Raw genomic sequence first — 25884 nt, 5'->3', positions numbered from 1 at the left:
GAGAGCTGGTAGTTTTCCTCTCAGAGCTCATCAGTTCATATCCACCACCCACCCCACCGCAGCATGCAGTAAATAGAGTCTCAGCCACTCGTTGAGAAATGGCACAATTATCCCCTGCTGGTGAAATATGGGCTGGGATGCACCACTGCTTCTTCCCTACAGAATGTGTGTGTGTGTGTGTGTGTCTGTCTGCTCACTCATTGTGATGTGCGTTCACCACACAGGGAATAGTTTTCTCTTAATTATTTATACACAAAAATGTATGCATCACATACGCAAGTGTCATTGTACATGCTCACACACCCTTGCAGTATATGCAGACATGCAGATTGGCCCACACGCACACACACACACACGCACGCACACGCACGCACGCTGTATTGACATTGCTACAATGCTTCTGGCCCTGCACACAATACAGATTGTTGCAGTTTTAGCTGAGACAAGCAGATAGAATAACTCACAGTCAGTCAGTAAAGTCAATCTTTAAACACACACAAAAAAAATTAAAAATCCTAGCCAACCCACTATAATAAAGGGATGTAATACCTTTCCGTTTTGCAGGGAACCACAGCCGTGACATAATGACAAATACTACATCTCACACATCTTCTTATATCAGGGAAATAGTTTTAAAAAATCTTCCATACTCGCTTTATTTGCAAAAACTATACAGGCATCAATACCACATACATGGAAACGTAGCCCAGTATAAAACTAATAAACCATCAGAGGGGACCTGTAGCACCTCCCACCATTCACACAAATTAAGGTCATTGCTCTTCTAGCTGTAAAGAAGATCTCAAAATATAAAATTAACACAAGTAAATACACATCAGAAAAAATACTTCCATATGTAAGGCTGCATTGGTAATGTCATACCATGGCAAGTTTACATCTCAAAGGATATATATATATATATATATATATATATATATATATATATTGTGTATACCATACAGTAGAAATAGTTTATTTTTCTCTAAAAATCCACCAAAAATCTAATTTGCATATTTAAACATAAAATGGAAGAACTTGTAATATGAAAATAAATTAACTCTATGTTAAGTAATCAATTGATCAGGTTTCATGGTGATATTAGATTCCCATAGCAACGGGGACGCTGGCGAGTTTGACGCCGCTCCGTCTCAGACCGTTTTTTGTTTGATTCTACCTTATTTACAATTTAACATTAATTTTATTAATTATTTATTAATAATTTTTATTTTATTTAACAGTGTAGTTAAGTTCAATAGCCATTCTTCTCTGTTTTTCTTCTGCAAACGCTTCGTCTTGGATTATTATTTCTTTGCTTACCTGTTGCACCTGCTCTCCACCGCTACCGTCTACTCCCATGACAACTAGCTGGCCAACCTGCTGGATACTCCTGTCCATGCTCCATGCTCCTGCTCTGAGGCGGGTTACCTGATAGCTTCTCAACTGTCCTGGTGCGGTCAGTCTGACTTCTGCTTCTTCAGCTAGCTTTTAGCTTGCAGCCCTCCAGTCAGCGTGTAGCTAACGGTGGCAGTTCACTGAACCAAAGAACCCCAACCCGTCCAAATTTATCCACATCTCAAAATTGCTTTTCCACACCCGGCCCCTAAACAACAAGGGCCTCCGACTCAACGAATTCATAACTGGCAATAATCTGGACTTTCTCTGTTTAACCGAAACATGGCAAAACTAACAAGACTACTTTTCATTAAACCAAACCACACCCCCTGGATATTCATACATGGACAAGCCACGCCACCATGGGTGTGCCGGTGGAATAGACAAAAATGTTCGCAAAAATATCACTGCAAGTGCAATAACCATCCCGGCTCCTTCCTCATTTGAACACCTTGTCTTTAAACTGTCTGGTCCCAAACCCCTAGTTACTGCAGTCATTTACCGCTCCCCAAAACCTAACCCTGTTTTCCCCTCTGTTCTGTCTGAATTTCTCACACAACTCTGCGCCATCTCTCCATCCATTCTGCTACTTTGTGACTTCAACATACACGTCGACTTATCTGACTCCACAACCTCTAGAGAACTCATGGACATCTTTGACTACTTCAACATCACCCAACATGTCGACTTTCCCACCCATAAAAAAGGACACACACTTGACCTGGTCTGCACCTGCGGCATTACCATCAGCAATCTAACCAGCATCAACCTCACCATCTCTGACCACCTGGCTATCACCTTGGACATAGACAATTACGATAATGATGCACTCTCCTCCTGTCTTGATTTCGTCGCCCCCAGAAAATCCAAACTCCTCTCCTTCACCCACTCTGTCCCCTTGTACACTGACCAACTTCGCCACCTCAAAGTACAGGGCCGTCAACTGGAACGTCTTGCCAATAAAACTGTTGGGTTTATAGAAATTGCCAAAATGCCAGTGAACATGAAACACATGTTCAACCAATAGCTCCACAGTGTTTCAAACCAGATTAGCATGCAATAGTATTATTGTAACCCCACTTATGAGGGATTGGTCTTTTTGTGCACATCTGAATTGAATATGTTGTACTGAACACTAACGACATAACTTTTGAGAACGCTTTCAGACCTTTTGAAAATGTGCAGTGACTCGCTCAAATGTCAGAGGGCTGCACATTCATTTGAAGTCAGCCATAAACATAATGTTATTAACCTCAAGTGAGTTCTTATTCCAATGGCTTTTGACGTTTGTGCGACTTTGCAAATTGCTAGTTGCAACCAAATGGCACGGTGTATGGAAAATAAGACATCTACTTAAACCGCGGGACGGCACTCTGAGTGAACTGCTCCGCCAGTCAAAGGTGTGCAGGTCAAAAACACTCAATTTCATTTCTCTGTCTTTACAGGTATGGAAAAATAGTGTCAACCAAGGCCATCCTGGATAAAAACACCAACCAGTGCAAAGGTAAGCCGTTGCTTTGTCCGTCTTGTACACACACCTTGTTTGAGTGCACCAGCCATCACTCTTGAGACCATGTCTTGTCGCGGCGAACAGCAATCCGAGCCGTAAATTTAGATATCAGCCGAGGAAGCCTTGCACCGTAAATCAGTGATGTAGCGAGTGGCTGGCTCAACGCTGCAGGAAGGCTTTGGGTAAACAATCCGCTCTTGGATGTCCCCTCCCTGGCTCCTCCTCCATTTCCTGTTTTGCGATATGGAAGTCCATCTTTTCTGTGTGTTTTCTTTTATAAAAAAAAGCTCCGTTAGGGTTTGCACATGCAGTGATGACATCAGCGGCTCATTTTGAACCCCATTTCTTGTGCACACTCACACACTGCGCGAATGTACGCGCTTGAACGTCCCTTACTCGACCAATTAGAGGGCTAACAAGATAGCTGGAATTTTATGAACTGTTTACTATCGTTGTCACACTCACCTTCTCGGGGTCTTGGCGCCGTCTTCACTCCAGCCGCCTGCCTCACACGGCTGTAAATACATTTCACACTCTTTTTGTGGGCAATCAGTCGGTAATGATCAAGTCCAGCTTAGTCTTCAGTGAAGAAAGATGGAAAGAGAGGGAGACATAGAGGGAGAGATGAGGGAGAAAAAAAAAAGATTAGTGTGCTTCTTGCCCCGAGGTATCTGGCAGCTGTTTAAGAGCTATTGAAGTTCCATCAATACTTTTAATTGCTTTTTGTGGTTTCCCGGCTCTGAAGTGTGGCCTTTCAAGGTGAAGCTGCCTTCTTAACCCTGCTCCACACCTGAGTTTATCCTGCCAGGCATGTTCAGGGTCAACATGCTGAGGAAAATAACCTCTGCCTGTTAGAGGATAGAGAAAAAGAAAAAAAGGTTGATTATCTTGACGGGCCCTTTTCTTTGTGAGTCCTACGAGCTATTAAAGACTGGACTGGATGCATGTTAGTATGAAGGATGTATCTGTAGGTCGCAGGACACAGCACAGGGTGAAGTGAAAAGGAGGTGATGAAAAAGAGGAAAAATAAAATGTAGAGGAAGGTTAGACTTTTAAGTTAGTCGCTTCACTCAACTGTGAGCTCGAAGTCCTACTCCCTGGTTTTGTTGCTAAAACTGGGTTTAGTCTTGTGCTTGTGTGAAATACATCCACAGAACTGTTCTTGCTACAGATGCTCTGCTAACGTGCTATCACACACACTCACACACACACACACACACACAGGCGGTTTGACCACTGCTGCTCAGAATTTTAAAAGAAATATGAATAATCTCGTTTTAGTCGACTAAAAGTGTCTTGTCCCCACGTGGGCATCGCTGTGGGCAGTCTGGTATCGTGAGACTAAGGTGAGCTAAACCGCTTCAATTTTTGTGACAAAAGAAATACACTGGCCTCGATTACAGGTTTTGCCTTTGACTTGAGCTCAGCACGGCACAGGAAAAAACTGAAAACTAAAATCAGCTCAGCTTAGCACTGTGTGGTGTCGGAGACAATGTTTCCCATAAGTCACCAACATGGAATGCAGCGCTGCAGCGAGGCCAAAAAGCAAACATAAGCAGACATATTTTATGACTGGAAAGGATGGCCCTGCTCTACATTCAGTGAGAGGGGGAGATGTCTACAAAGAGTGTGAGGAGAAGGAACAAGGAACCTTGGAAAGAAAAATACCGCGTTTGACAGAAACGTTGAGGAGAAGCACAAAAACTTCACTTCAGCCGCAACAACTCACACGTATCTCGTGAGAAGTGAGCTGGTATCTGAGCGATGACGAGTCACCCAGGTGCTTTGAAGCCCGGTGGGCCGGTGTGCGTCTGCGCCCCCGGAAACAAAGTCCCCAACGCATCAGCCCCCGACGCATTGTTTCCAGTCATTTGACCCCCGCAACCCTGACACTTGTTAAAATGTCAGGGCGGCGGCTTATCACTGCTGTGCCGCCGTCACACGGCGAGCATCCCTCTCCTCTGGTCTCTCTTCCTGCTCCACCTCCCCGCCTCCCGCTTGTGTTATTTGTGTTTAGTTCAGCTCAGTAAGCGCGCTGCCATAAACAACGGGAGAGAAATGGGATAGAGAAGAGGTCAGGTCCGCCGCAGAGAAAGATCGACAATCAGCCCGTCGGAAAAAGAGGAGCGGATCATATCTCGCTGCCTGGCTTCTTGTCTCTGCTTGTCTCCCCCCCCCCCCCCCTTCATTCTATTGACTCAAAAACGTTTGGTTTACTTTGACTTTGTATATCGTGAAATACATTCTCAAACATATTACCACATCTTAATAGTATGGTGGAATGTGCGTTCATATTGACTGGCCTCACGATTCGATTCGATTAAAATTCAGTAATCGAATGGAATCTCCCTTATTATTCAGAAGGGACTTTAAAAGATCTGTCTAGAATATAAAAATCTGCATCTTTTCAAAACACATTTTTGTGTGACCCTCCACAAAACGTAAATCCTTCTGCAGTGCATTAGGATTGTGCTATACGGAGAATATACAACGGAATATGTTTTTAACATAGCGGCTCGATGGCAGGGCACTGCATTCCTCTGGCATTTCACACTGCATAAATTAGGCTAGCAGCTAGTGGACTTAAATCATCTCCCTACAGAACACCACCGCAGTTGGATTTCAGCATGCACGCTCTTTGATGAAACCGACCTGCTAATATTGGTATCTTTATCGAGACATGTCCACATCTCTAATGAGCACTGTATGAAAAAACACAGCCACATGCATTCAATATGGGGGTTCAAATCTAAAAGAAATGCTGGAACAGGGTCAACGTTTCCCACAATGCAATATGATTTCATCTGGCAAAGCGCTTCGTCGGCCAATCGGATATGTATCAGTGCACATTGCTGGTAGATTTCACTTTTTTGGAACATATGGTTCCATATAGTTATGGTTGCTGTATGACTATATTTCAACATCGAGCAGCTTTAGCTTGAGGCAGATTTTACAGGATCTCCTGGACGTATTGCTTGGGAAAAGCTGCACAAAAGCAGTTTGATCATTGACATAAACTGTGAAAAGGTTTACAAGTCTGATGCCACCACAGCTGGTTTACTTGAGCCTACAACTCAAATGATTATATAGCTCCTGTAGGGATTGGTATGTGTACTCATGTGCCCTGACATAGACTCTGTTCCCATCAACCTTTTGCCATTCTGTTGCTAGGGCAACAGCTTTAGTCAAAGCTACTGCATTAACAAACAATACAACAGGAAATACAGATGTTTAGAATTTTTTTATGCTGTCAAGTTTGAAAAGGTCCTTAAAAATGATTTCAGTGTACTTTAGTTTGTAAATGTTAAATGTAGATGGCTGCCTCTCTGTAGCAGTTGTTGGGTCGATAAAACGGCTATAAAAAGATGAAATTGAATGTGAGTGAGATGATGGGAAGGTGGATCACTGATAATATGTGAGATGGAATAGTGAACGTGGGAGTGTTGAAAAGCAGAAAAACAGTGATGACGCTCTCTGTACTTACACATCAGGTGTTAGGGAAATGCATACAGCATGGTGTGCACGCAAACATGAGCCAACACACGCATGGCGCCCACCTGCAAACATGAGCATGCACACACACACACACACACACACACACACACACACACACACACACACACGGTCTCCCCACTGTACATCTATCTATACATTTGCCCCTCAGTGGACCAGTGTGCGTGAGTGCTGCAAAGCCTCGTTTGAAGTGCCACATCATAAAAAATCCACACACCAAGACCATGTAATACACCTCTCCCACGCACTCAAACACAGAGGGCACACTCGCACAAAGACTGATCGGAGCCCCGCACGCACCCCCAATCCATCTGCCTGAGGTGTGTTGGGCTCCTGCAGCACCAGTGGCCATGCAACGGATCTATCAATCCTCTTCCTAACATCACAGCATGTGTGCCTGCCTGTCTGCCTTTTCTGGCTTCTCTCCTCCACCACATCGCACCACGCAGGCCTTTCAATGAGCCTCTCTATCTTCCCAGCGCTGACTCACTCCCTCGCTCCCTGCCTTACTCTGTGACACACACACACACACACACATAACAGCTTCCAGGCACACACACACACACACTCGTACTCTTGCAAGGGTGCACAACGGTCGCTTACAAACCATGCATGCCTTTAAATGCACACACACACACATACATACACACATGCTTTGGATGTAGCCCAGCTCAGAGAGAAATGCTAACAGGAAGTTGTTAAAGGGCCTTAGGGTGCTGTGGGTAAGAGGAGGAATTCAGCTCTTCATCTCTCTCTGTTTTGCTCTCATGCTCCTCCGCACTCTCACACCACTCCTCCTTCCCCTTTTTCTCCCTCGATCTCATACACTGTCTATATTAGCCGTCCTTTCACTTCCACAGTTACTGTAGAAATGCAGCAGAGATTTGGGGGTTTGCATCACACAAGGGAGGTTTGAGATGGGGAGAGAGAAAAGAGTTTGCGGGGAACCCAAAACTGCTCGTTTGCCATCCGTGCCCACAAGGGCCTCTTAAAAGGCAGCGACTGCGTTTGAAATAAAGCAGGGCTGACCGAATGGAGACATTTTATTTTTTCCTGCCAGAGCCCGGAGGCAGAGGAAATGACCTCAGCCCTCTAAAGGACCTCCGTTTCCCCCTCCGCCGCCAGGAGATAAGGCTGCGTCGAGATTCACCGGTCTGACTGGCGCTCTGCCGCGACGGACCACCACACTGACCGGTGGGAGATAGATGAGATGAGAAGATAGTCTCTCGTGGTTGTGTGTTCGGCAGTTTGTTGTTGTTAATTTCTTCGCCCTGCAACCCGCCATCCATTTTGTTTGGATGTTAAAAACTCACAAGGGCATTACATAAACTCGCATCTTGAAAGAATCACTGTCGCCTTATGTGGGTGACTTGATATAAAACAGGCTAACTTCCTAATTGGCGAACTCCAATCATGTTTGAAGTGTCCAAACAGTTGATTGTATACATTAAAGTGGAATATATGTTTGGTTAAATAACCCTCTGAAAACAAAATGTAACCATAATGAATATACAGCAGAACATCTTTGCATACTGTTCCAGAAAACTTGCCTTTTGAATACTGAATCGCTGGGTGCAATTTAAAAGCCTGTCAGAAACTTGACCATTACAACCTGAAGCATCCAATGCCCTTACCGGAGCATCAGCCTAATGGAGAAATATGGTCAGTGTTACGTTCTACAAAAACAGATTTATTGCTGCATCAGTGCCTGAGTGGAGTATTGCATGACATCAATAGCACAAGGGCTATTGATGAATGAGGTGACACTCTCCAAAAAGGCTGGTTTTTCATTGGCATGTCCATGTGTATTTGTGTATTTGTGTTGGCGGGGGGGAGGTGGACGGGAAGAAAAGCCAGAGAGTGCTTTATGCATCCGTTATTGGTTTCTCATTAGAGGGCTGAGATATAAACATTTGTCTATGTTGTACACGGTGCCGGAGCAATTAAGGATTCTCTTTGCCGCCCCCTCTGCTCTTTGAAAGTGAATTATGTGCAGATGAGAATCTCGACTGAAATGTGGCCAACAGCGGAACTTTTCCAAATGCATCGGCTCCCTAAAAGTCCGTTCCAGAAAGAGGCGAGATCGGCTGGAGGAGCGAGGGAGAGTGAGCGCGTGCCGTTTCTTGCTTTGCATTGCGTATTAATGACTCTAATTAGCAATAGCTGCGGGATAATCACATTGATTTGCACCGATTCAGCAGGCAGAGCCTCACTGGATAACACCCACAGCCTTTGTTAGCATCACATGCACACACAAACACACACACACAACTAAAAAATCCCTCCCCCCCAGTCTCCATTCCAGTAAATTCCAAGTTGGCTGACCACCAAGTAGGCATCTGATTGGCCAAGTTTGTTGTAAATAGAAGAGACGTGGGCCATCAGTGCTGCATTCCTTGAGCTCTGACCTTTTGCACTCACCCGCCCTCCACTTCCTGTGCTGTTTTTGGATGCAGTGCGGTTGTCGGACGTACATGTGTGCGTATTTTGAAGGACTGCGTGTGTGCGATGGAGGTCGCAGCGAGGTGAAACCCAGGGGCTGCACAGTCACAGATCAAAATAAACCACGGTTTCCCAAGAACATTTTTTGCACACGGATTCGTTGCAGAGTGAAGGAATGTGTTTGTTTCTGAGGTGTTACTGTTGACTGTCCGTCTCGTGGATCCGAACAGAGACCGAAGATTCTGTAATAAACTTAAACAAAGTACAAGCAGACCCCTGGGATTATCTGTTGCAGATGTTTGTCACCACGAGGCCTCTCCCTCTCTAGTCATTGGCTCCCTTTTTTGTCTCGTTTGTTGACAAAATGCCTCAGAGGGCACTGGTGCAAGGTGAGGGGGCGTACCTCAAGTCATCTCTTATCCTGAACCTAACCCGTGGATGGCGGGGGAAACTGCAGTGAGAGATTCGTCCCTTCACTGACGTGCCAAGGCCCCGGGCCCCCCGTACACATCCCCTGACTAATGACCCTTGATTGGTTAAGGAAGGCATTAATCATAACTGCAACAAGGAGGAAAGCCAGCTGGGGGCGGCCAGGCCGTTCCTCATGAATGACTAACCGATGCAAGAGAAAAGAAATGCGCCGCATAAAGGGAACGGGACACTTTGATTTTTAATGTTCGGCTCCACCTGGAGATTTTCCCTCTGATACGAGGCGGCCGGATTTTCATCGATCCGGCTTTGTTCTAATATTTACCTGGTCCTCTCGTCTCGCTGGTGACACTTTCAGGTACCTGACGTGATTACATTGCTTATTATAACCCGCCGCTCAAAAGTGGGGGTAGTGGGGTGGCGCACAAGATGGCACCCAGCGCGAATACTAACCGTACAAATTCCCCTGGAACAGTTGGAATGATGCGAGTGCAGTTATTTTAAGACACTCCATAGGTGGAGTGAGAGAGAAGTGCGAAACAAGGACCGCACCTGCTCTTTGTGTCAAAATGTGCTTTTCTGCTTGTGGCATTGTCACATCAACGGGTACCATAATGAGCAGCTATCCAGGGTTGTGTTACATTCTAACTGTGTGTGTGTGTGTGTGTGTGTGTGTGTGTGTGTGTGTGTGATGCGCGCGTGTTCTTTGGTGGTTCTGTATAGCCACTGAGTGTTTTTTCTGCCCCGGGTCTCGTTTTAACAACCTCTTGACAAGTAATTAACACCCTTTTGGTCTCAAACCTCTCATGAGTGCTCTTCACCTGCACCGAACACGTCGGCGTTTGCCATTAAGCTAGCATGCTGATGGAGCTGAGCAGAGATGTTATCCACCGATCTGAATGAAGACCATATCTGAACAGTTTAGGAGACATCTTTTCCTGCTACTTTAAATCAGTGAATGTCAGCAACGAGGAGAGACGTTCTTTCAAAGTGTGAATGCTTTATTTGTGACACCTCTTCAGGTCTGTGAAGATGATCTTGTATTTCTAGAAGCTAGGTCTTCTGATAACATTTGTCTTGATGTATTAGCTCCTCAGTGTAGATTTTAACATAATTGTAGACCTCATATAAGACACACATATGTTAAATGGTGTCTCAACTGTCATTCTGGATTTATAGCTGAGAGTGAAGTAGAAGCCATATGGTGCTCTGTTATAGCCGAGAGTAAACGGATAGGAATTCATTAAGAAACAAATGAAGGAGGGTAAAAAGGGAAGAAAAATGAAGAAGGAACGAGGAACCTCGAAGAAAGGAAGGCCGAGATGGGGAGGAGATCATTATTGTGAACCCAGATTCTAAAGAACAGAAACATTACTACAGTGTTGATGTCTTTATCTAAAGAGCGTGTTACAGACATGAAACAAAGTCAATATTAATTTTTTACTCAACATTTCCTGTTTCCATTTTCTAAATGTAAGCCTTCTAGCGTCTTTCTGTCGACAGAATCAAGGCACAAGGCTTTTATTTTGAAAGGTTTGCAGGACAGTGTTGTGGAAAATGTAGTGACTTGCGTAGCTCTATTAATAAATAAAGTACCGGCTTTTAATTGTCGACTGGTATTATTTATTTATTTTTTACCAATGAGCACACACTTCTTAACCGTTTTGTGTCTGAAATAAACATATATGACATTTATTATTAAATTAAATGAAGAATTGTGGCCTGGGCGTCAGGGTCACATGAATGTTAAGCAGTTTCATTCCTTACGTGCATCCAATCTTTCCCACGTCTGCAGGGGCACCGCTGTTGCACCAAACTCATCTGAAACATTTGCACAGATATTGGATGAGGAATTAGTTTTTTCAACCTCCTGTTCAGTTTGTCTTCGGCACAATGAGCTGCCAGTGGCCCCTTTGGCCACGAGCCCTGGCCCTTTGCCCTCTGCAGATCCCGACTGCAGCTCTCTGACAAGGACACTCCTCTACCTGCAGAGAAGATGACAAGAAATACAATACAGCCAATGCGTTGGCTGATTCAGCCCAAGACGAATGCTTTAGCTATAAATCCACGCTTCAGGGTTGATAAGTTAATTGCCTGTACCGTTATCTCCTCGCCTGTGTCTAATATTGAGGAGCCCTCTGTGAGAGTCATTTCACTACAAATAGTGTCTCCAAGCGCAAGGAAAACAGGATGCTGACGCTGGTCCAAGAAACGAGGGATCTTACTCTTCACTGGTTCCTGGAGCTGCAGTCCGTGGGTGCATGAGAGGGATTTCATGTGTCTGTGCGTGCATGCTGTTGCTCTCCCTGATGTGTATTTAGGTTCATGTGTGCACACCGTGGATTGGAGCGGTTGCACATTTAGTAGGATGCCACATGTAGATGAGGTTGTACTATTATTGTTTTTATTATTAGTGCAATTTCAAATTGCTGCTGGAGGTGTAATATTTGTTGAAGGCGAAACGTGTTCCAAATTACCATTTTGAATTGCATATTGTGGTGGTGCTACAGAGATGTCCTGGCCAATACATCATATTCTGCAGATGTAAAAAAACTAAAACAACAAACATCTTGTGTTTGATACACATTCCTGCAATAATCACAACCTAATCATTTAAATATGTTTTGAATGAAAGTAATGAACAAGCAATATCCGATATTCGCAACTAGATATCTTACATACAAAATCGAGTATTATTGAGTGTTGCCTTATCTGTGGTGTTGATGCTGTGACTGATGTGTTGGAGCAGCAAGTATAATAAAGCTAACATGTTCATACACAAAGTAAAAGTGTCTGTGTGTCTGTATGTGTGTGTGTGTGTCAGTGTGTGTGTGTGTGTTTTGCAGATGTTTCTCATTTCTAGAACCTCCAACTGAAAGATAGATTTATGGTCTTCCCCTGTTTACTCACTTACCCACTCATACACACATGCACAGACACACATTCACAGACGCACATTCACAAACAAACACACACACACACACACACACACCAGTGCAGGGTTTAGTGGAGGGTAGCCACAAAATGTGGTGCAGGATGAATGGAGAAGGATAGAGGAATTCAGTCCCAGCGAGGATGCTCTCCTCTGGGTTTGGAGTGTGACCAAGGCGGTCTAGTCTTGGCCTCCGTTAGTCATGGATGCCCCCCCCCCACCCACCACTCAGTGTTTGCACAGCTCACCACGGCCTCACAGAAGCACCACCCGCCCCTCGTGCAGGGCAGAAAGGCCGGGCAAACGCCCAAACTGACCAAAGACATCTATAAATGTGCAAGCAATAAAATATGTTGACAGCTTCACTTCATTAACGTATGTAGGTTTCTTTTTGAGTTGTTTCTGTGAGAAGTCAAAACTTTATTTCATTTAATGACCACATAGACCAATTCTTTTATTTTTATTTTTATTTTTTTTTATTAGATCACCTTTTTTCTATGATTAATCAATTAGTCTAAATAAGTCCAGAAAAAAATTCCTCATCTCAATTTTCTAGCACTTTGGGTGTCCTTTTAATGCCCTAAAATCCAAAGATATTCACTTCACCGTGATTTCAAAAAAGAGAACATAAACGTTACTCGTGCTGAAACAATTCATTGACAATCATCAATTCATTAATCGTCAACAACCATTCCATTGATCAAGTAATTATTTTAGTCATTTTTTACAGAAGAAATCTAACATTTGCTGTGCTTTACTTTAGTGCTTTACTTGTTGTCGATCATTGTCGCTGCAGCAGTCTCACTCGAGACGGAGTAACTGCTGAAAATGTGGCGTTTTTCCTTGATAAATGACTTGATTCTCAAAATAATTATCACTTAATGTACTATTCATCAACAAATTTATGAACTGACTAATCATTTCTGCACCACATACTACTGCACACACAGTATTGACTCGCAAAAACACAAAGTCACATGTTGGCATTAGACAAGCAGAGCGAGGTTGTCACAATGAACATACCTAAAGTGATGCAATGCTACGGTTGCACCATGAATCATAAGAATCATATTACAGGCATTGTTATGCATATTTGTCCATGGTGCGGCGCATCTATCTCCTCCATTAACCATAATTACTTTTATACATGCAAACTACGAATTAACATTGGTGTAAGCACGATGATTAATCTCCCATGTGCAACAGCAGCTTCAGACCTCCTCTTGATGACTCACAAGGACGTAAACAATTACACTGTTTGCCCCGTTCGCCATTATAATGCTCCGTGACTTGTCGTTGATTCATTATTCATACTTAGGGCATTATTATTCCATTGTATGCTGTGCAAAATGGGATCATTAGCGCTGAATATTAGAAAGTGAAAAATTGAAAATATTGGGAGAAATGGTGGTGGCTACAGTGGCTAGGTAACCCCAAACAATCCCCACTATTAGCAGATAAAAAATGGTAATTTCCCCAGAAGTAATTAGGATTAGCATAATTTGACGGCGCATGAATGATGCGTGGATGATTGATACGTCGATACACGCACTGTAATGAGTCCCTTATCTCCGCTCTCCACTGAAGACTTTTGTGCTGAGCGTAGCCCGAGGTGGCATCATCTATACTGTAGACCTACACCTCCATTAGGGAGCGCTCTGCCTCACACACACACACACAAACACACTCACACACATCCGATGCGAACACAGTCACTGGGCCCGCAGTAGAGTAGAAGCAGTGGTAGCAAAGCGCCAATCACGTAGTAACTGATTGAAGATGGTCCTTTTATCTTGACAGGCTCTCTGTTAGAGCCAGACCAGGAAATATGATACAGCAGCTCATGTTCTCTTTATTCCTCTCTGAGAGACAGTCAGTGTGTCTGTACATACAGCGTGTGTGTGTGTGTGTGTGTGTGTCCACACACACACACACACACGTATGCAGTCAGTCACTTTGAGCCGCCTTTAAGTGACAGCCATCGATTGGATGTTTGTGTTGTTGCAGAGGCTTCAAAGCAACACGTTGCCCTCTGCATCCCACTTAAGATGGGAGGCCGCATTGAATACAGTAGGAGGACAGCATGTACTTGGTTTCAGGAAACACACTCCTCTGTGTGCGAGTGCGGGTGTTGTTAAAACACCTGAGAGGCGAATGTCTTCAATCGAGTGAAGCGAATCTTGACCTCGCTTGTGTCTTCTTCACAACTCAATAGACTGTTTCTTCTGCTCAAGGACTTACCAAAGAACATAACTACAGCAGATGCACCTGCAAACACACACACACAGTACCTGGTAATTCTGTACACACTGGATACATCAAGACACCTTCAGCGAATCAAAACTGTAAACCGACAGTGACTGGAGCTACGGACCATTTTACACAGTCTTTTCCTTTTCTCATCATATACAAAGGATTTTGTGTATTTCCAATAGATGTATCGCAAAAATTAAACATGAGCTCGAGATGATATCATAAACAACTTTATCTCAATATCCAATAAGTAGCGGTACATTACAGAATAATCATTCATCATTATTCAATCCAGGAAGTAAAACATCCAAATCGCCTCCTTTTAGGGGGAGGGGCACCTTCTTAATCCCAGCTCATTCAACAAAAGACCTGCTTCGCGATGATTCTTGTTTTTTGCATCAAATATCGCTTATTTTTTTAGTGAGTTTGTTTCAGGGAAAGATGCAAAAGTAACTTGAGCTGGCACTAGAAGAGAAGGTAAACATGATGTTAATATGCACTCAGCTTTTTAAGTCTTTTATATAGAATGATAAGACAAAGATGAGTATCTTCCCTGGAAACAATGTCCAAATGACTCTGGGTAATCGTTGTGATACTACAGTCAAAACTGTGCTTATAATGTCTAAACTTAACAACATAATGGGTCCTCCTAAATAGTGAATATTGAAGGGACACATGTCTTACATTGCTAATGCTACATAACCAAAACTAAGGTGGGGAAAAAAATCAAACCCATTCCTAAATCTAAATCTATCTGAAGTATATACATATCATGTATCAACCTACACTTCACTCTTTAAACTGTGAGGATGAGCCACATAACCTCTTAGGTCTGATACTAAAACTGGCTGTCACAAGTCTTGACGCAGAGAAGCTCACACACACACACACACACACACACACACACACATACACGCACATACACATATACAAAGATTCTGGCTCTCCCATAACCTCCACCGCCATTCTTTCTGATAAAAGCACAAACAGACTCAAGTTGCCTTCACATCTCTCAATTATTATGTTTTATTCCAACAAGTCTTTAACAGTTGTACCCCGTGGCTGCAGATCAAACATGCCACATTATACAACCATTATGCGTATATATATCTGCTACAGTAACTGCACAGAGGAAGAGCGAACTGGAACTTTTACTGGAGGCAGCTATAGCCGAGTGTCAAGTCAGTCGTCCTCAGGGCAAAGCCCCCTTCCCTCACACTGCCTTTCTGTTGTACCGCCCTTTCTCCCTGCCTCCCCCTAACCCGTTCATCCATTCAGAGCTGTCTGAATATAGGTCAGCATTCTCCAAAATCCTCATCCTGCTGAAAGTTTGATAAGTGCACTCCAGGTGGCAGTGGGGTGAATATTACATTTGTAATTATTAGAGAGAACCCGCCGTCGCCCTGAGGGCCACAGTAACGATCTGTGTGGTTCTCTTGATGTGATTTTAATATGTTCTTAGATCTGCAGAGAATGCTTTATCTGTTTTGTTTAAAGGGTTAGTTCACCCAAATTACTAAAAAACAACAACAAAACGCGCTTACGTCTGGCTGTGTGTAACCATGCAGGTACTTTAGTTTTTCTTACCCGCATTTAGAAACATCCATGTCGGTGTTTTCTGCCTCAGTGCAACTGAGGTGACCGACTTTTTTGTTTCGCGGCGCTCACGGCGTTGAATTTCATTTTGAAGGATTCAACAGCAACTTCTCTTTCCAGATACAGACACACCGCCTCGCTGCACACAGAGAAGCACAGACTTGCATGTGACAAATGAAAGGAACAACCCTGAACATAAAACGGGCTGCATACGAGGGCTCAGTGAGCAGTTTAATGAGAACAACAACGATATGAATCACATGCTAAATGCCTTCACGGTCAGCAGATCTCACTCTCACTGAAGAGTCTGAGAGGATAGTGGCCGGGAAACTTTCCTCTGCTGACTGACAGAAATGTATTTCAAGTGGGTTTAAGGAAAGAGAACGGCGTTGTTTCCATGTAGACTGATAGATTGTATTCAGCATATGCCTCGTGTGAAACAAATTTGGCCTGACTCAAATGCTGCATAGACAGTCGGAGAAACGAGTGACAAAAACTCTTTCCACATCGATTGCCGTTGCACGGCACTCCCCACAACCCCCACCAGCAAAACAACAAAGAGTATTTTTGGTTGGTATGTTTTGGTTCTTTCAGTAGAGGCACATTTTGTGATGATTGTAGTTTGTCACCCATCTGTAATCCCAAGGAAACTGTTTGTCAGCTCGGTGTACGGATTGTCCACAGAAACAGGGAGGCTGCTTTCAGTTTCACCAAAGCCAAAATTAGAAGAAACCATATCTCAAAAAAACTGTCCAAAGAAAAATCACAAAGATCCACATGGTTAGATAAGGCGAGGCAACACAGAAAATATGTGTTTCTTATTTTGGTTGAACCGGACCTGCAGTATAATACCTTTTCTTTTTAAAACTGCTCTTATGTCAAGTTTTGCTTTCTTTGAATACTGTATTAAAGAAATGAATTAATTACATGTAATACTATATTAAATGAGCACATTTCTTGGTTTATTAATGTAATAAAATGGTTGGACATACTGTCTACCTGGTGTCTCCTTTGAGAAATAATTATTTTTTAAAGAAAGGGCACATTTTTGGCTGACTTTCGCCTCCATTTAAATCATTTGGCTCTCGCTCTTCATATTTCCACAATTAAAGAGCCCTTCCCAGCCCCACTCTAACAGCTGGCCATTAAATCAGTCCTCGCACTTGATTTCTCTTCCACCACAGGTTATGATTTTCACATTGCTCCACACTCCCATTCGCCGCCAACCGACAGGAAAATGACCCCAAACCCTCTCCACCACCTCCACCACACAGACACACACCTCGAATGTCTGAAAAAGTGAGAATTGTTTTTGAAGAAACACATGGGGAGAAAGCGAGGCGTTATATGCATGTGCGTGCTCACACGCATGTCAGCGCGCAATCGCATGATGGAGCAAACCACCGCAGCCAGTCTCCCCCCGCCTCACACCCATTATCCTTTTCTAATTACACTTTCGCTCTGAAACAGTGGATCATAGGGCACCCATTGACTGCTTTTAATCCGCCACCAAATTTTAATTAACACAGACGTGACCCCCGTCTCCGATACATCCCACAGAACGTTGGGATCACAATAACTCATAAATCACAGCTGCAGATTTCATTCCCTTCCGCTTTCCTCCAGTGATGGATTTCCAGATGGGGGCCGGCGGCTGTTAACGTCAGAAAAAATACGAGGGGGAGAGACGTTGAGAGAGAGTGGTTTAGAGAAGGAAGAGGGACAAAGACGGTGAGTAAGTGGACAGAAAGGCTCCGTTTGAGAAATATAAGCGTTTACGCGTCTGTAAGAGGGACGGCAGCGTCTCTGGTGCACGCTGTCGACCTTTGAGAGATTTGTTAGCGAGGAGAGGATTACGGAGGCAGTGAAATGAGGCCGTGTTAAATGTGCCGGGTGTTGAGGAACTCGATGTGGGCCGGACAACTTCACAGCCTCTGAAAATCCAAAGGCAGAAAAAAAAACTCTGAAAAAAAGAAAAAGGAATGAATTGACGCGCCTCTCTGCGTATGTAATGAATACATGTGTGTAGTATCTTTTCTGAACATGAGTGTAGCAGGGACCAGTGATGGTCTGTGTTCTGGATTCTCACGCTACTCGGCGCTGGTGTGATTTTGTTTGCGTCTCTCTGCGTGTGTTTGCATGTGTGTGTGTGTGTGTGGAGGTGGAGGTGGGCAGGGTGCCGGGGTTTGTTATTACTAAATCGCTCATCCATGCTACTAATTAAGATGCATAGCATCCCCCTATGAACGTCGGTGTCGCTAATTATCAAACAATGTAGTGCTCACCGGATATGAGAACTGGCAGCCTCTGTAGTCATGTTACCAACCTATTACTGCTACAATTACCAAGTGCCTGTCATTCTCCTTGTTAGTCATAGGCCTTCATTTCGTCTTTACTAATGCCTGACTTTCTCTTTCTCTCTCTCTCTTTCTCCTCTTTTTTTCTCTCTCTGCAGGCTATGGCTTTGTGGATTTTGACAGCCCAGCTGCAGCACAGAAGGCTGTGTCGTCTCTCAAAGCCACCGGGGTGCAGGCCCAAATGGCCAAGGTAAGAAGTGTTTAAAAACATCTTAGCGCCGCCAGTCCGTCTTGCATTATCATTAGCACTTTTGTTGAGTGTCTCGCTCCCTCCAAATATTTAATACTGTACACTTAAAACACTTCATGGACTTTGATGGATCTGAAAGCTCCCCAAAAAACTGGTTTTGTCCATAAACACACTTTTATAGAAAGTCATTTTCAGCATTGCTCTGCTGTTTAATGACTACCACGTTCACCCTAATACAAGAATACTCTTAAATGTGGGCTTCTAACTGCGTTTATATGGCTGTGTGACAAGTTGGGAGGCGACCGCGGTGCACGGAGGGTCTGTTTCATCTTACCGGCACTCTGTGACAAAGCTGCAGTCTCACACAATCCAGCATCGAGACTTTGTTTTTTTGCACATGTGGTCCCCTTTCAAGTGGATGCGGTCATGTGCCGGGGAGCATGTGTGTCCGTGGCATTACTCCACAGCACACCGACTCGGGTGCCAGCGTTTAAGGTGGCCCGTCTGTAACTGAAGATTGACCAGCCGCTCGTCCCGTGTTGTGCCGCCTTATTAGACCACTAAAGTGGAAGCAGATGAGACAAGTTGTTTCAGTTGGACAAAGAGGGCCCCAGTGAGTTGCCAGGTTGACAGACATAGACACACATGGAGAGGTGTGGCTTTGAGTAAGAACACACTGGCGGGGTGTGCGCCTATCCACCGTTTAACCTCAGAATCTTGTACTAGATATTAAGATTGGGGCTTAATGTCGATTGTTGCATATTTGGCTGTCCAACATCAGTTATATTACATTACAAATGTGTGTCGACCCTCAGTCCAGGCTCGCAGCGGTCCTTTCCGCATCCGTCTTTTCTAAATCTTTCATTCCCTTGCTGCTGTGGAGAGACTCATCGTAGACTTTAAGCACAGCGGGGCTCTCTCTCCGGACATCTATGATCGACGAGCCCACACGGCTAAACCAGGCTATTTCTGTACCAGCCCAGGATTTGCTGCTGTCAGAATATTTAAATAGGTGAGCAAAATGTTAGTAGCATTAAATCAATGAATATGCTGATGGCTAGGAGTGATTTTCTCAGCATTTGATCGGATCCCCCCCCTCCTTGAAGCCAAAGAAACCCTGATGAGATGGAGCATGGCGATGGCGCCAGCACAGATGACAGAATTGATGATAACGATGAAGGTGGCAATTATTTTGATCAAATGGGATGAGATCTGACAGGAGGAGATGATATTCCGTGCGGTGCTCAGGTGTGCCATTTCTCAAATGCACCATTTGGCTGTTTCCTCTCCCCACCTTCTTCCAATATTTATAAGAGGCCGGGCTCTCAGAATACAGATAAGACGGCCGTGCTCTTTACCCAGCTTATTTTAACGCCCCTACTTTGCATTGCTCCACTTTTCTCAGTCAATATGTTCATGAGAGAGGTCCAGTGTCCCAAATCTAAGGAGCTGACCTTTTTAAGGATGTTTGTTTGCATAGGTGTGCGTGTGTGGGCACATTCACGAAATCGTTTCCTATTAGCATTTCTTTTTTTTTTTGTAATGGTCCATTGTTCTGTTCACACAAATAGAAAGGCCAGCATTCTGTGGCGCAGCTCTGTGCTTTTATCACACTTGTGAGAGACATTCAGGAGTATTTTGCTTTTATAGACTCGCTCTCCACCTCTCTGATGTCTCTTTACCAGGTATCACTCCCATCCCTCTCAGGCCCTCTGCCTTGCCCCCTCTTCGTTCTCTCTCTAACCCCTTACCGCCGTTTTTTTCTCACATTCACAGAAACACATTTGTATTCACATCCACCGTGTGTTCCCCTGCTAGATATGCAATTTATTCCCATCAATAATTAACAGCAGGCTGCCTTTGTGTCTGCCTACCTGCCAAGGTGTCTCCGACACCCTCCTCTCCGCCATGGCGGAGCATCGTTCCCCTGGTGGGGCCGGATGAAAAACCCAGGTGCGCTTCGAGGAAGGTGTAAATCGCAAAGCCGATTGCCAGCACCACAGACGACTTCCACAATAAAAGCATTCAGCCTCATTCCCTCACTCCCCCAGCTCCATTTTGTCACATATATCTCAAAGTAATAAACAAAAAGCAAGTCGGAGCCAGAGGCTTTGAGCTCATTAAATAAATCCGTCACAGTAATCAAGTTGCGTCTTTTTTTCCTCCCTTGACAACATTAAAAACGCTTTTATTCAGGTGCCTTATTTTAAGCACAGCGGCAAAGACGGCGAGAAGAGAGACACCGAGGGGAAGAGGGAAGCGTCACTTGATTTCCTCTTCTTCCTCCGATGTAACACCCTGCTGTCTCTCTCCTCTTTCTCCCCTTGGAATTTGAAATACCAAGGCAGCAGAGATGAAACATTGCCTTCCTTTTGTCTTGCCCTCCCCCGGGGACGGTGACAGCGAGAGGGAGGAGAGGAGCCATAATTAAGATACCTAAAGGACACTTCCCCCTTGCACCTCCCTTCCTGTCACTCACCTCTACACAAGTCACAGATAAGAGCACTTAGCATAGGCAAGAAGTATGTGTGTGTTTTTGAGTGTACATCTGTGTGCAGGTTTGTGTGTGTGTGTGTGTGTGTGTATCTCTGTCTGTGTGTGTCTGTGTGTGCACGTGTACATTCACTCAACCAAATAGACATTTGAGAGGTTTGGGATTTTGGTCATGTTACTTCTCCTCCAAAATGACATGCCCATGCAACGGAACTGCATGCTCTATTATGTTTGGAGGGAATTATATAAAGTATTTAATATGTTACACTTTCTCCTCAGGTTTATGTTGTAAATAAAAACACTTTGTTCGAGTGTGAATCATACAATGACAATCGGGGGGAGTCAAAGTCAACTAGGGAGGTCAGGGGGTTCAAGTCTTTATTAGGGGAGTCAGACCCTCCCCACCCCTATTCCCCCTGTAATTTGAACCATGAATGTAACTACTGTTAAACAAAGGTTCAATATAAATGACTATTTGGTCTCCTACTGTATGACAGAATAATAGGATTTAACAAAGAAACGTGTGTGTGTGTGTGTGTGTGTGTGTGTGTGTGTGTGTGTGTGTGTGTGTGTGTGTGTGTGTGTGTGTGTGTGTGTGACATTAAGTTAAGGCACACATTTGCCTCCTCCCACCGTGGACTCCATTCTCCAAGTCACTCTGTTCAGGTAGCTTTCCCAACTGTGAAAACTGACACGTGGAGCAGACAGAATGATAACAGGTAAACGCCGCATCGAGCTTCGCAGATGCAAACCTGTCAACCAGGCGCTCGCCTCACTCTCCGCAGGCTGCCATTTTCCCCTTGAGCCAATCAGACTGAATTATGGGAAGGGCGCCCTCGATTGTGGTGTCTGTGTCGGAGAGGTAATTCTGCCTGACAGCTGCTTGCTTTCAGACAACAGCCAGTCTTTATGGAAATCATCCCTCCCTATTCTCGCTGCAGTCGGCATTCTGCTGATAACAGCCCGGATGAAAACAAAGCTGTCCTTTTCTACTTTTCTTTTTTCTTTTTTTCTGTGTGGAGAGCCAAGAATTCGCAAAGCAACTCTGTAACATCATATGGATTCTGACAACGTACATCCTGCATTGATGTTGCACACATTAGGGCCAATATAAGCTTGAAGCTGACCGGAAATTCTGTGATGCTTATGATGTGCAAGTGGTTTGTGTTGTTTTAATGTTTTATCCTTCAAAGGTAAAATTATTTCCTGGTTTCTATTTTAGTTTCCTGGCATGTCAAATACGGTTTTCTTCCACTCTATTTTTTTTTTTTTTTTTTGTTCCAAGAAAAGAGTAAATGTCACTCTTCCAAATGTTACACAAAGACAGTGCTTATTGTCATTTGACGAGGATATTGATTTTGGAGAGTTTTCTTCTTCTTTTGCCAATGCCTTGATTTGAAGCAGCGGTGGCTCAGTGCAGTGTGCCAATATTTATACGGTTCACAGAAGCTACAAGCAGACAGAAAGGCGCGGCTTGCCCTTCACTTCACATTACAGTGGGGAAATTATACTAAAAATGTCATTAAAGTGCCTCCATGAAGTGAATCCCAAATGTTTATGATAACAGAGCGCTCGCACCGGCCCATCAACCAGTAGTCACCGGTGGAAGCTTCAGACAGTTTAACGGTGTGAAGCCAACCGCAGTGTTCAGTCCTCTCGCACCCTCTCATTTATTCTCACTACCTTGCTTCGTCTCTCCAGCTTGTCGTTTCCATCCTCCCTCTCTTACGGGGAAGATTTCCTGTCAATATTACATTTATATTCATACGAAGAGCGTGGATCCCCCTCTGGGTGGTCTGCAGTCAGTCAGCAGTCTCCTTATTATGCTTTAAAGGTGACTCCTCTCCTCTGACGCCTTAGCTCCGCTGACACCCAGGACCCCACGGAGCGGCTCAACATAGGGTGACCTCTGGGCGGTGATCAAAGGGGATGGCTGACAGTGCCGTTACAGTTGGTTGCTGACAATAGCTAGCCTAGCGAAGCCCTCCCCCCAAGCATTGGTTTAATCTGGGGAGAACCGTGGGAGATGCATTATATCGTGAATACAGCAGGATAATTGGACAGACTTTGGGGGATACAGGTGCTCACTCAGCAGCATCACCCACCTCTCCATTCGATGTTCGCCAACCTTGAACGCGATGCCATTTCCCCTCTGACATCCACCGCGGTGTTTGTTCGCGAAGCATGTGGTGTCATAGCACAGTGTGGCGATCAGCACTTTCCCCCTGGAGCTGCCATCGACAAGGGCGTCCTCGCGATTACAGTCGCTGGCATGCTGCTCATTTCCCGCCACACCGGAAGACAGCGCGCAAGCATCCGTATGATGCTCGTCGGCACGTAAGCCTAGTGTGAATGCCTAGTGTATGCATCGCTCATCCTCTCCTAGTTGTATACGTTAACAAGCACTCGTAGCTTCATGCGCTTCGCCATGGTGACAGCATAGCTTTGAGAGACTGTGTAGCATGAAGCTAGTCACACCTATGTCTCTCCTCTCATCATCTCCCTGACTGTGTAATGATGCTCATCAGGCATCCTGTTGATTCCCTATTGATATTATTTTCAGTAAATCAGCAGATAGGTTTGTCAGTTTAAATAATGTTCGAGTTTTAAGATTGAGTTTATGTCCTTTTTTCAGTGTTGTTTTAACAGGCCTTTGGCTCTACCTTTTTGTCCTGCCCACCATAAAGGAAGGTACATGGTCACGATTGAAGGAAATGGTTAATACCCGTGGACATATCTGCAGTGCAGATAATCTCACTCGTGAAATAAAAAAGAAAAATATACAATCACTTGCCAATGTGTCATTTTGGTAGCTGCGCCGAGGCTGAACACACAGTCCCCCTCCCCTGCTCCCCCCGCAGAAGTGATAGTTTTGAAGGGCAAAGCCAGTGAGAGTGAGACGGACCATCTGACGAGCGGCGGCTCCCGAGCACCTCCGTTGGCTACCGCTGTCTCCGCCGTCTAATTACGCTTCAATCATCCGCGGGAGCTCTGCGTGCGGTAAATTATTTCGCCGAGCAGCGCAGAGACGTGCCGCCGAGCTGCGAGTGAGAAATGGAGGCTAAGTAGAAATCAGTGAGAGTTGGAGTGGGAGACCAAAAAAAAAAAAAAAAAGATGGAAGCAAAAAAGGTCAGGAAAGAGTGCAAGGACATTTATATTGAGAGGGAGACGGAAAAAAGAAGTGAAAGACACTGCGGAAACGGAGAGGACTGCCAGCATCAGACGGCAGGAAACAGGCCAACACTAATGAACAAAGTTACAAACATATCACTAATGAGAAAGAGGAAGGACAAGGATAACTGGCATCGCCATTACTAACCCTGCAGTAGATGCAGAGTAGACCGCCGCTGTGTGAAACATACACAGATACAGAGAAACCATGAGGGTTTTATTGCAATGTCTGACGAACACTTACAGTCTGTCATTAGCCTCCCTCTGCATGCTGTGTTATTGGTTTCCACTGTAGCAGCAACAAAAAGGATCTAATTAAAGTACAATTTAGAGGGGTTGTATTTATGTATGTGTGACTTCTCTGTGTTCTGTTCCCAAAATATTGCTCCAAAATAGCCTTGCTTCGAAATTGTAGTGTTGAAAAAAAAACAGCGAAGGCCTCGGTTCTCTGTAGATTCACTGCTGCCCTGCTTGCTTTGAAGCAAACATAAATGTGGCTCTTTTTTTCCCTTTCAGGCCCAGTAATGGCCACAGTGTGCAGTTATTATAATGCCTTTGATGTGGCAACCTGCTCGCCGTCTCCGTGAATTGATCTGGCTCAATTAGCGGGGCCCGCGAGGGACGGCGTTCAAAGGGCCGGGCTTCCACACTGACACGCACTCACACAGAAGAGGTGAAACGCTTTGCATTCGGTTACTCCTCTGCGCCCCCTCCTCCGAGAAGACCACCTGTGAATAGATGGGAGGATTGGAAAATCAATGGTGCTGAGGAAAAGCTTTCACCGAGAGGGGTTTGGTGCGTTCTCGAACCTGTGGAAGTTAATTTCCCCTCCGCCGCGGGCTGATTTTAGAGAATAGCAGTCCTCACTGCAGTCAACGCACTCACACAGCTATCTACTGGATGGGCTTGTGTTTGTATGCTTTACGTGTGCATCGTACACATTCGCACGTCCTCTCTTCCCTGATTCAGCTGACCCATTTCAATTTGTCTTCATCAGTCATACCAATTAACTCTGGGATTAGATTCCTCAAAGCCCGGCACCCCCGGTCCTCCCTGCATCTCACCATCTCTCCATCCATGCGTGCTTACCTCTGCTATACGGTGCTGTCACTGCGCACGTTAATGATGTTCAAACTCAACAACCACACCGGGCCTCTCAGCATTCAGGGCTGTGAGAGCAGGCGGTCGATGTACTTTAAAGCGAGCGCACTGAGCACATTTCATTTTATGTGTCCGAAATACTACTTCAAGGCTACTTACCTTCTATCCCCCGAAGAACTGTAATTTTATCTTGAGTACTGCTCATGAACCCTATTTTTTGTCAACTTCTTTATGCTGTGTTCATATATCTGGCCTCGGAAACATAAAAAAAAACTGCCTCATCCGCCCTAATACTAAAGAAGATGATGCATCCATCAGTAAGTGGAAAGCACCAGGTGTATAGCTAGTGGCAGAGAAGCTCCGAATAACACATGCAAGACAACGGCACGCCTGATCTCACACATACATACATATAGATGATATCAAAGAGACCGTGAGTCATTGGGTTATGTGCAAAGATGTGGCATCACAAAGCATATGACATGAATGAGAATGCATGCATAC

The 25884-nt window shown here is 44.6% G+C and overlaps 1 protein-coding gene across 2 annotated transcripts in view; it reads left to right on the top strand.

The window, feature by feature from the left end:
• rbms3 (RNA binding motif, single stranded interacting protein) overlaps nucleotides 1-25884 on the top strand; it is a 193813-nt gene that overhangs the window by 66778 nt on the left and 101151 nt on the right. For both annotated transcript variants that reach the window (XM_034546041.1, XM_034546042.1), the window contains exons 3-4: nucleotides 2838-2896; nucleotides 18523-18614. In XM_034546041.1, coding sequence (XP_034401932.1) covers nucleotides 2838-2896; nucleotides 18523-18614 — 151 coding nt within the window. The remainder of the gene's footprint in view (nucleotides 1-2837; nucleotides 2897-18522; nucleotides 18615-25884) is intronic.

The sequence above is a fragment of the Cyclopterus lumpus genome, chromosome 11, assembly GCF_009769545.1.
Source record: "Cyclopterus lumpus isolate fCycLum1 chromosome 11, fCycLum1.pri, whole genome shotgun sequence".
Classification (NCBI taxonomy): domain Eukaryota; kingdom Metazoa; phylum Chordata; class Actinopteri; order Perciformes; family Cyclopteridae; genus Cyclopterus; species Cyclopterus lumpus.
Note: the sequence above shows the minus strand (reverse complement) of the source record. Positions and strands in the feature narration are given on the sequence as shown.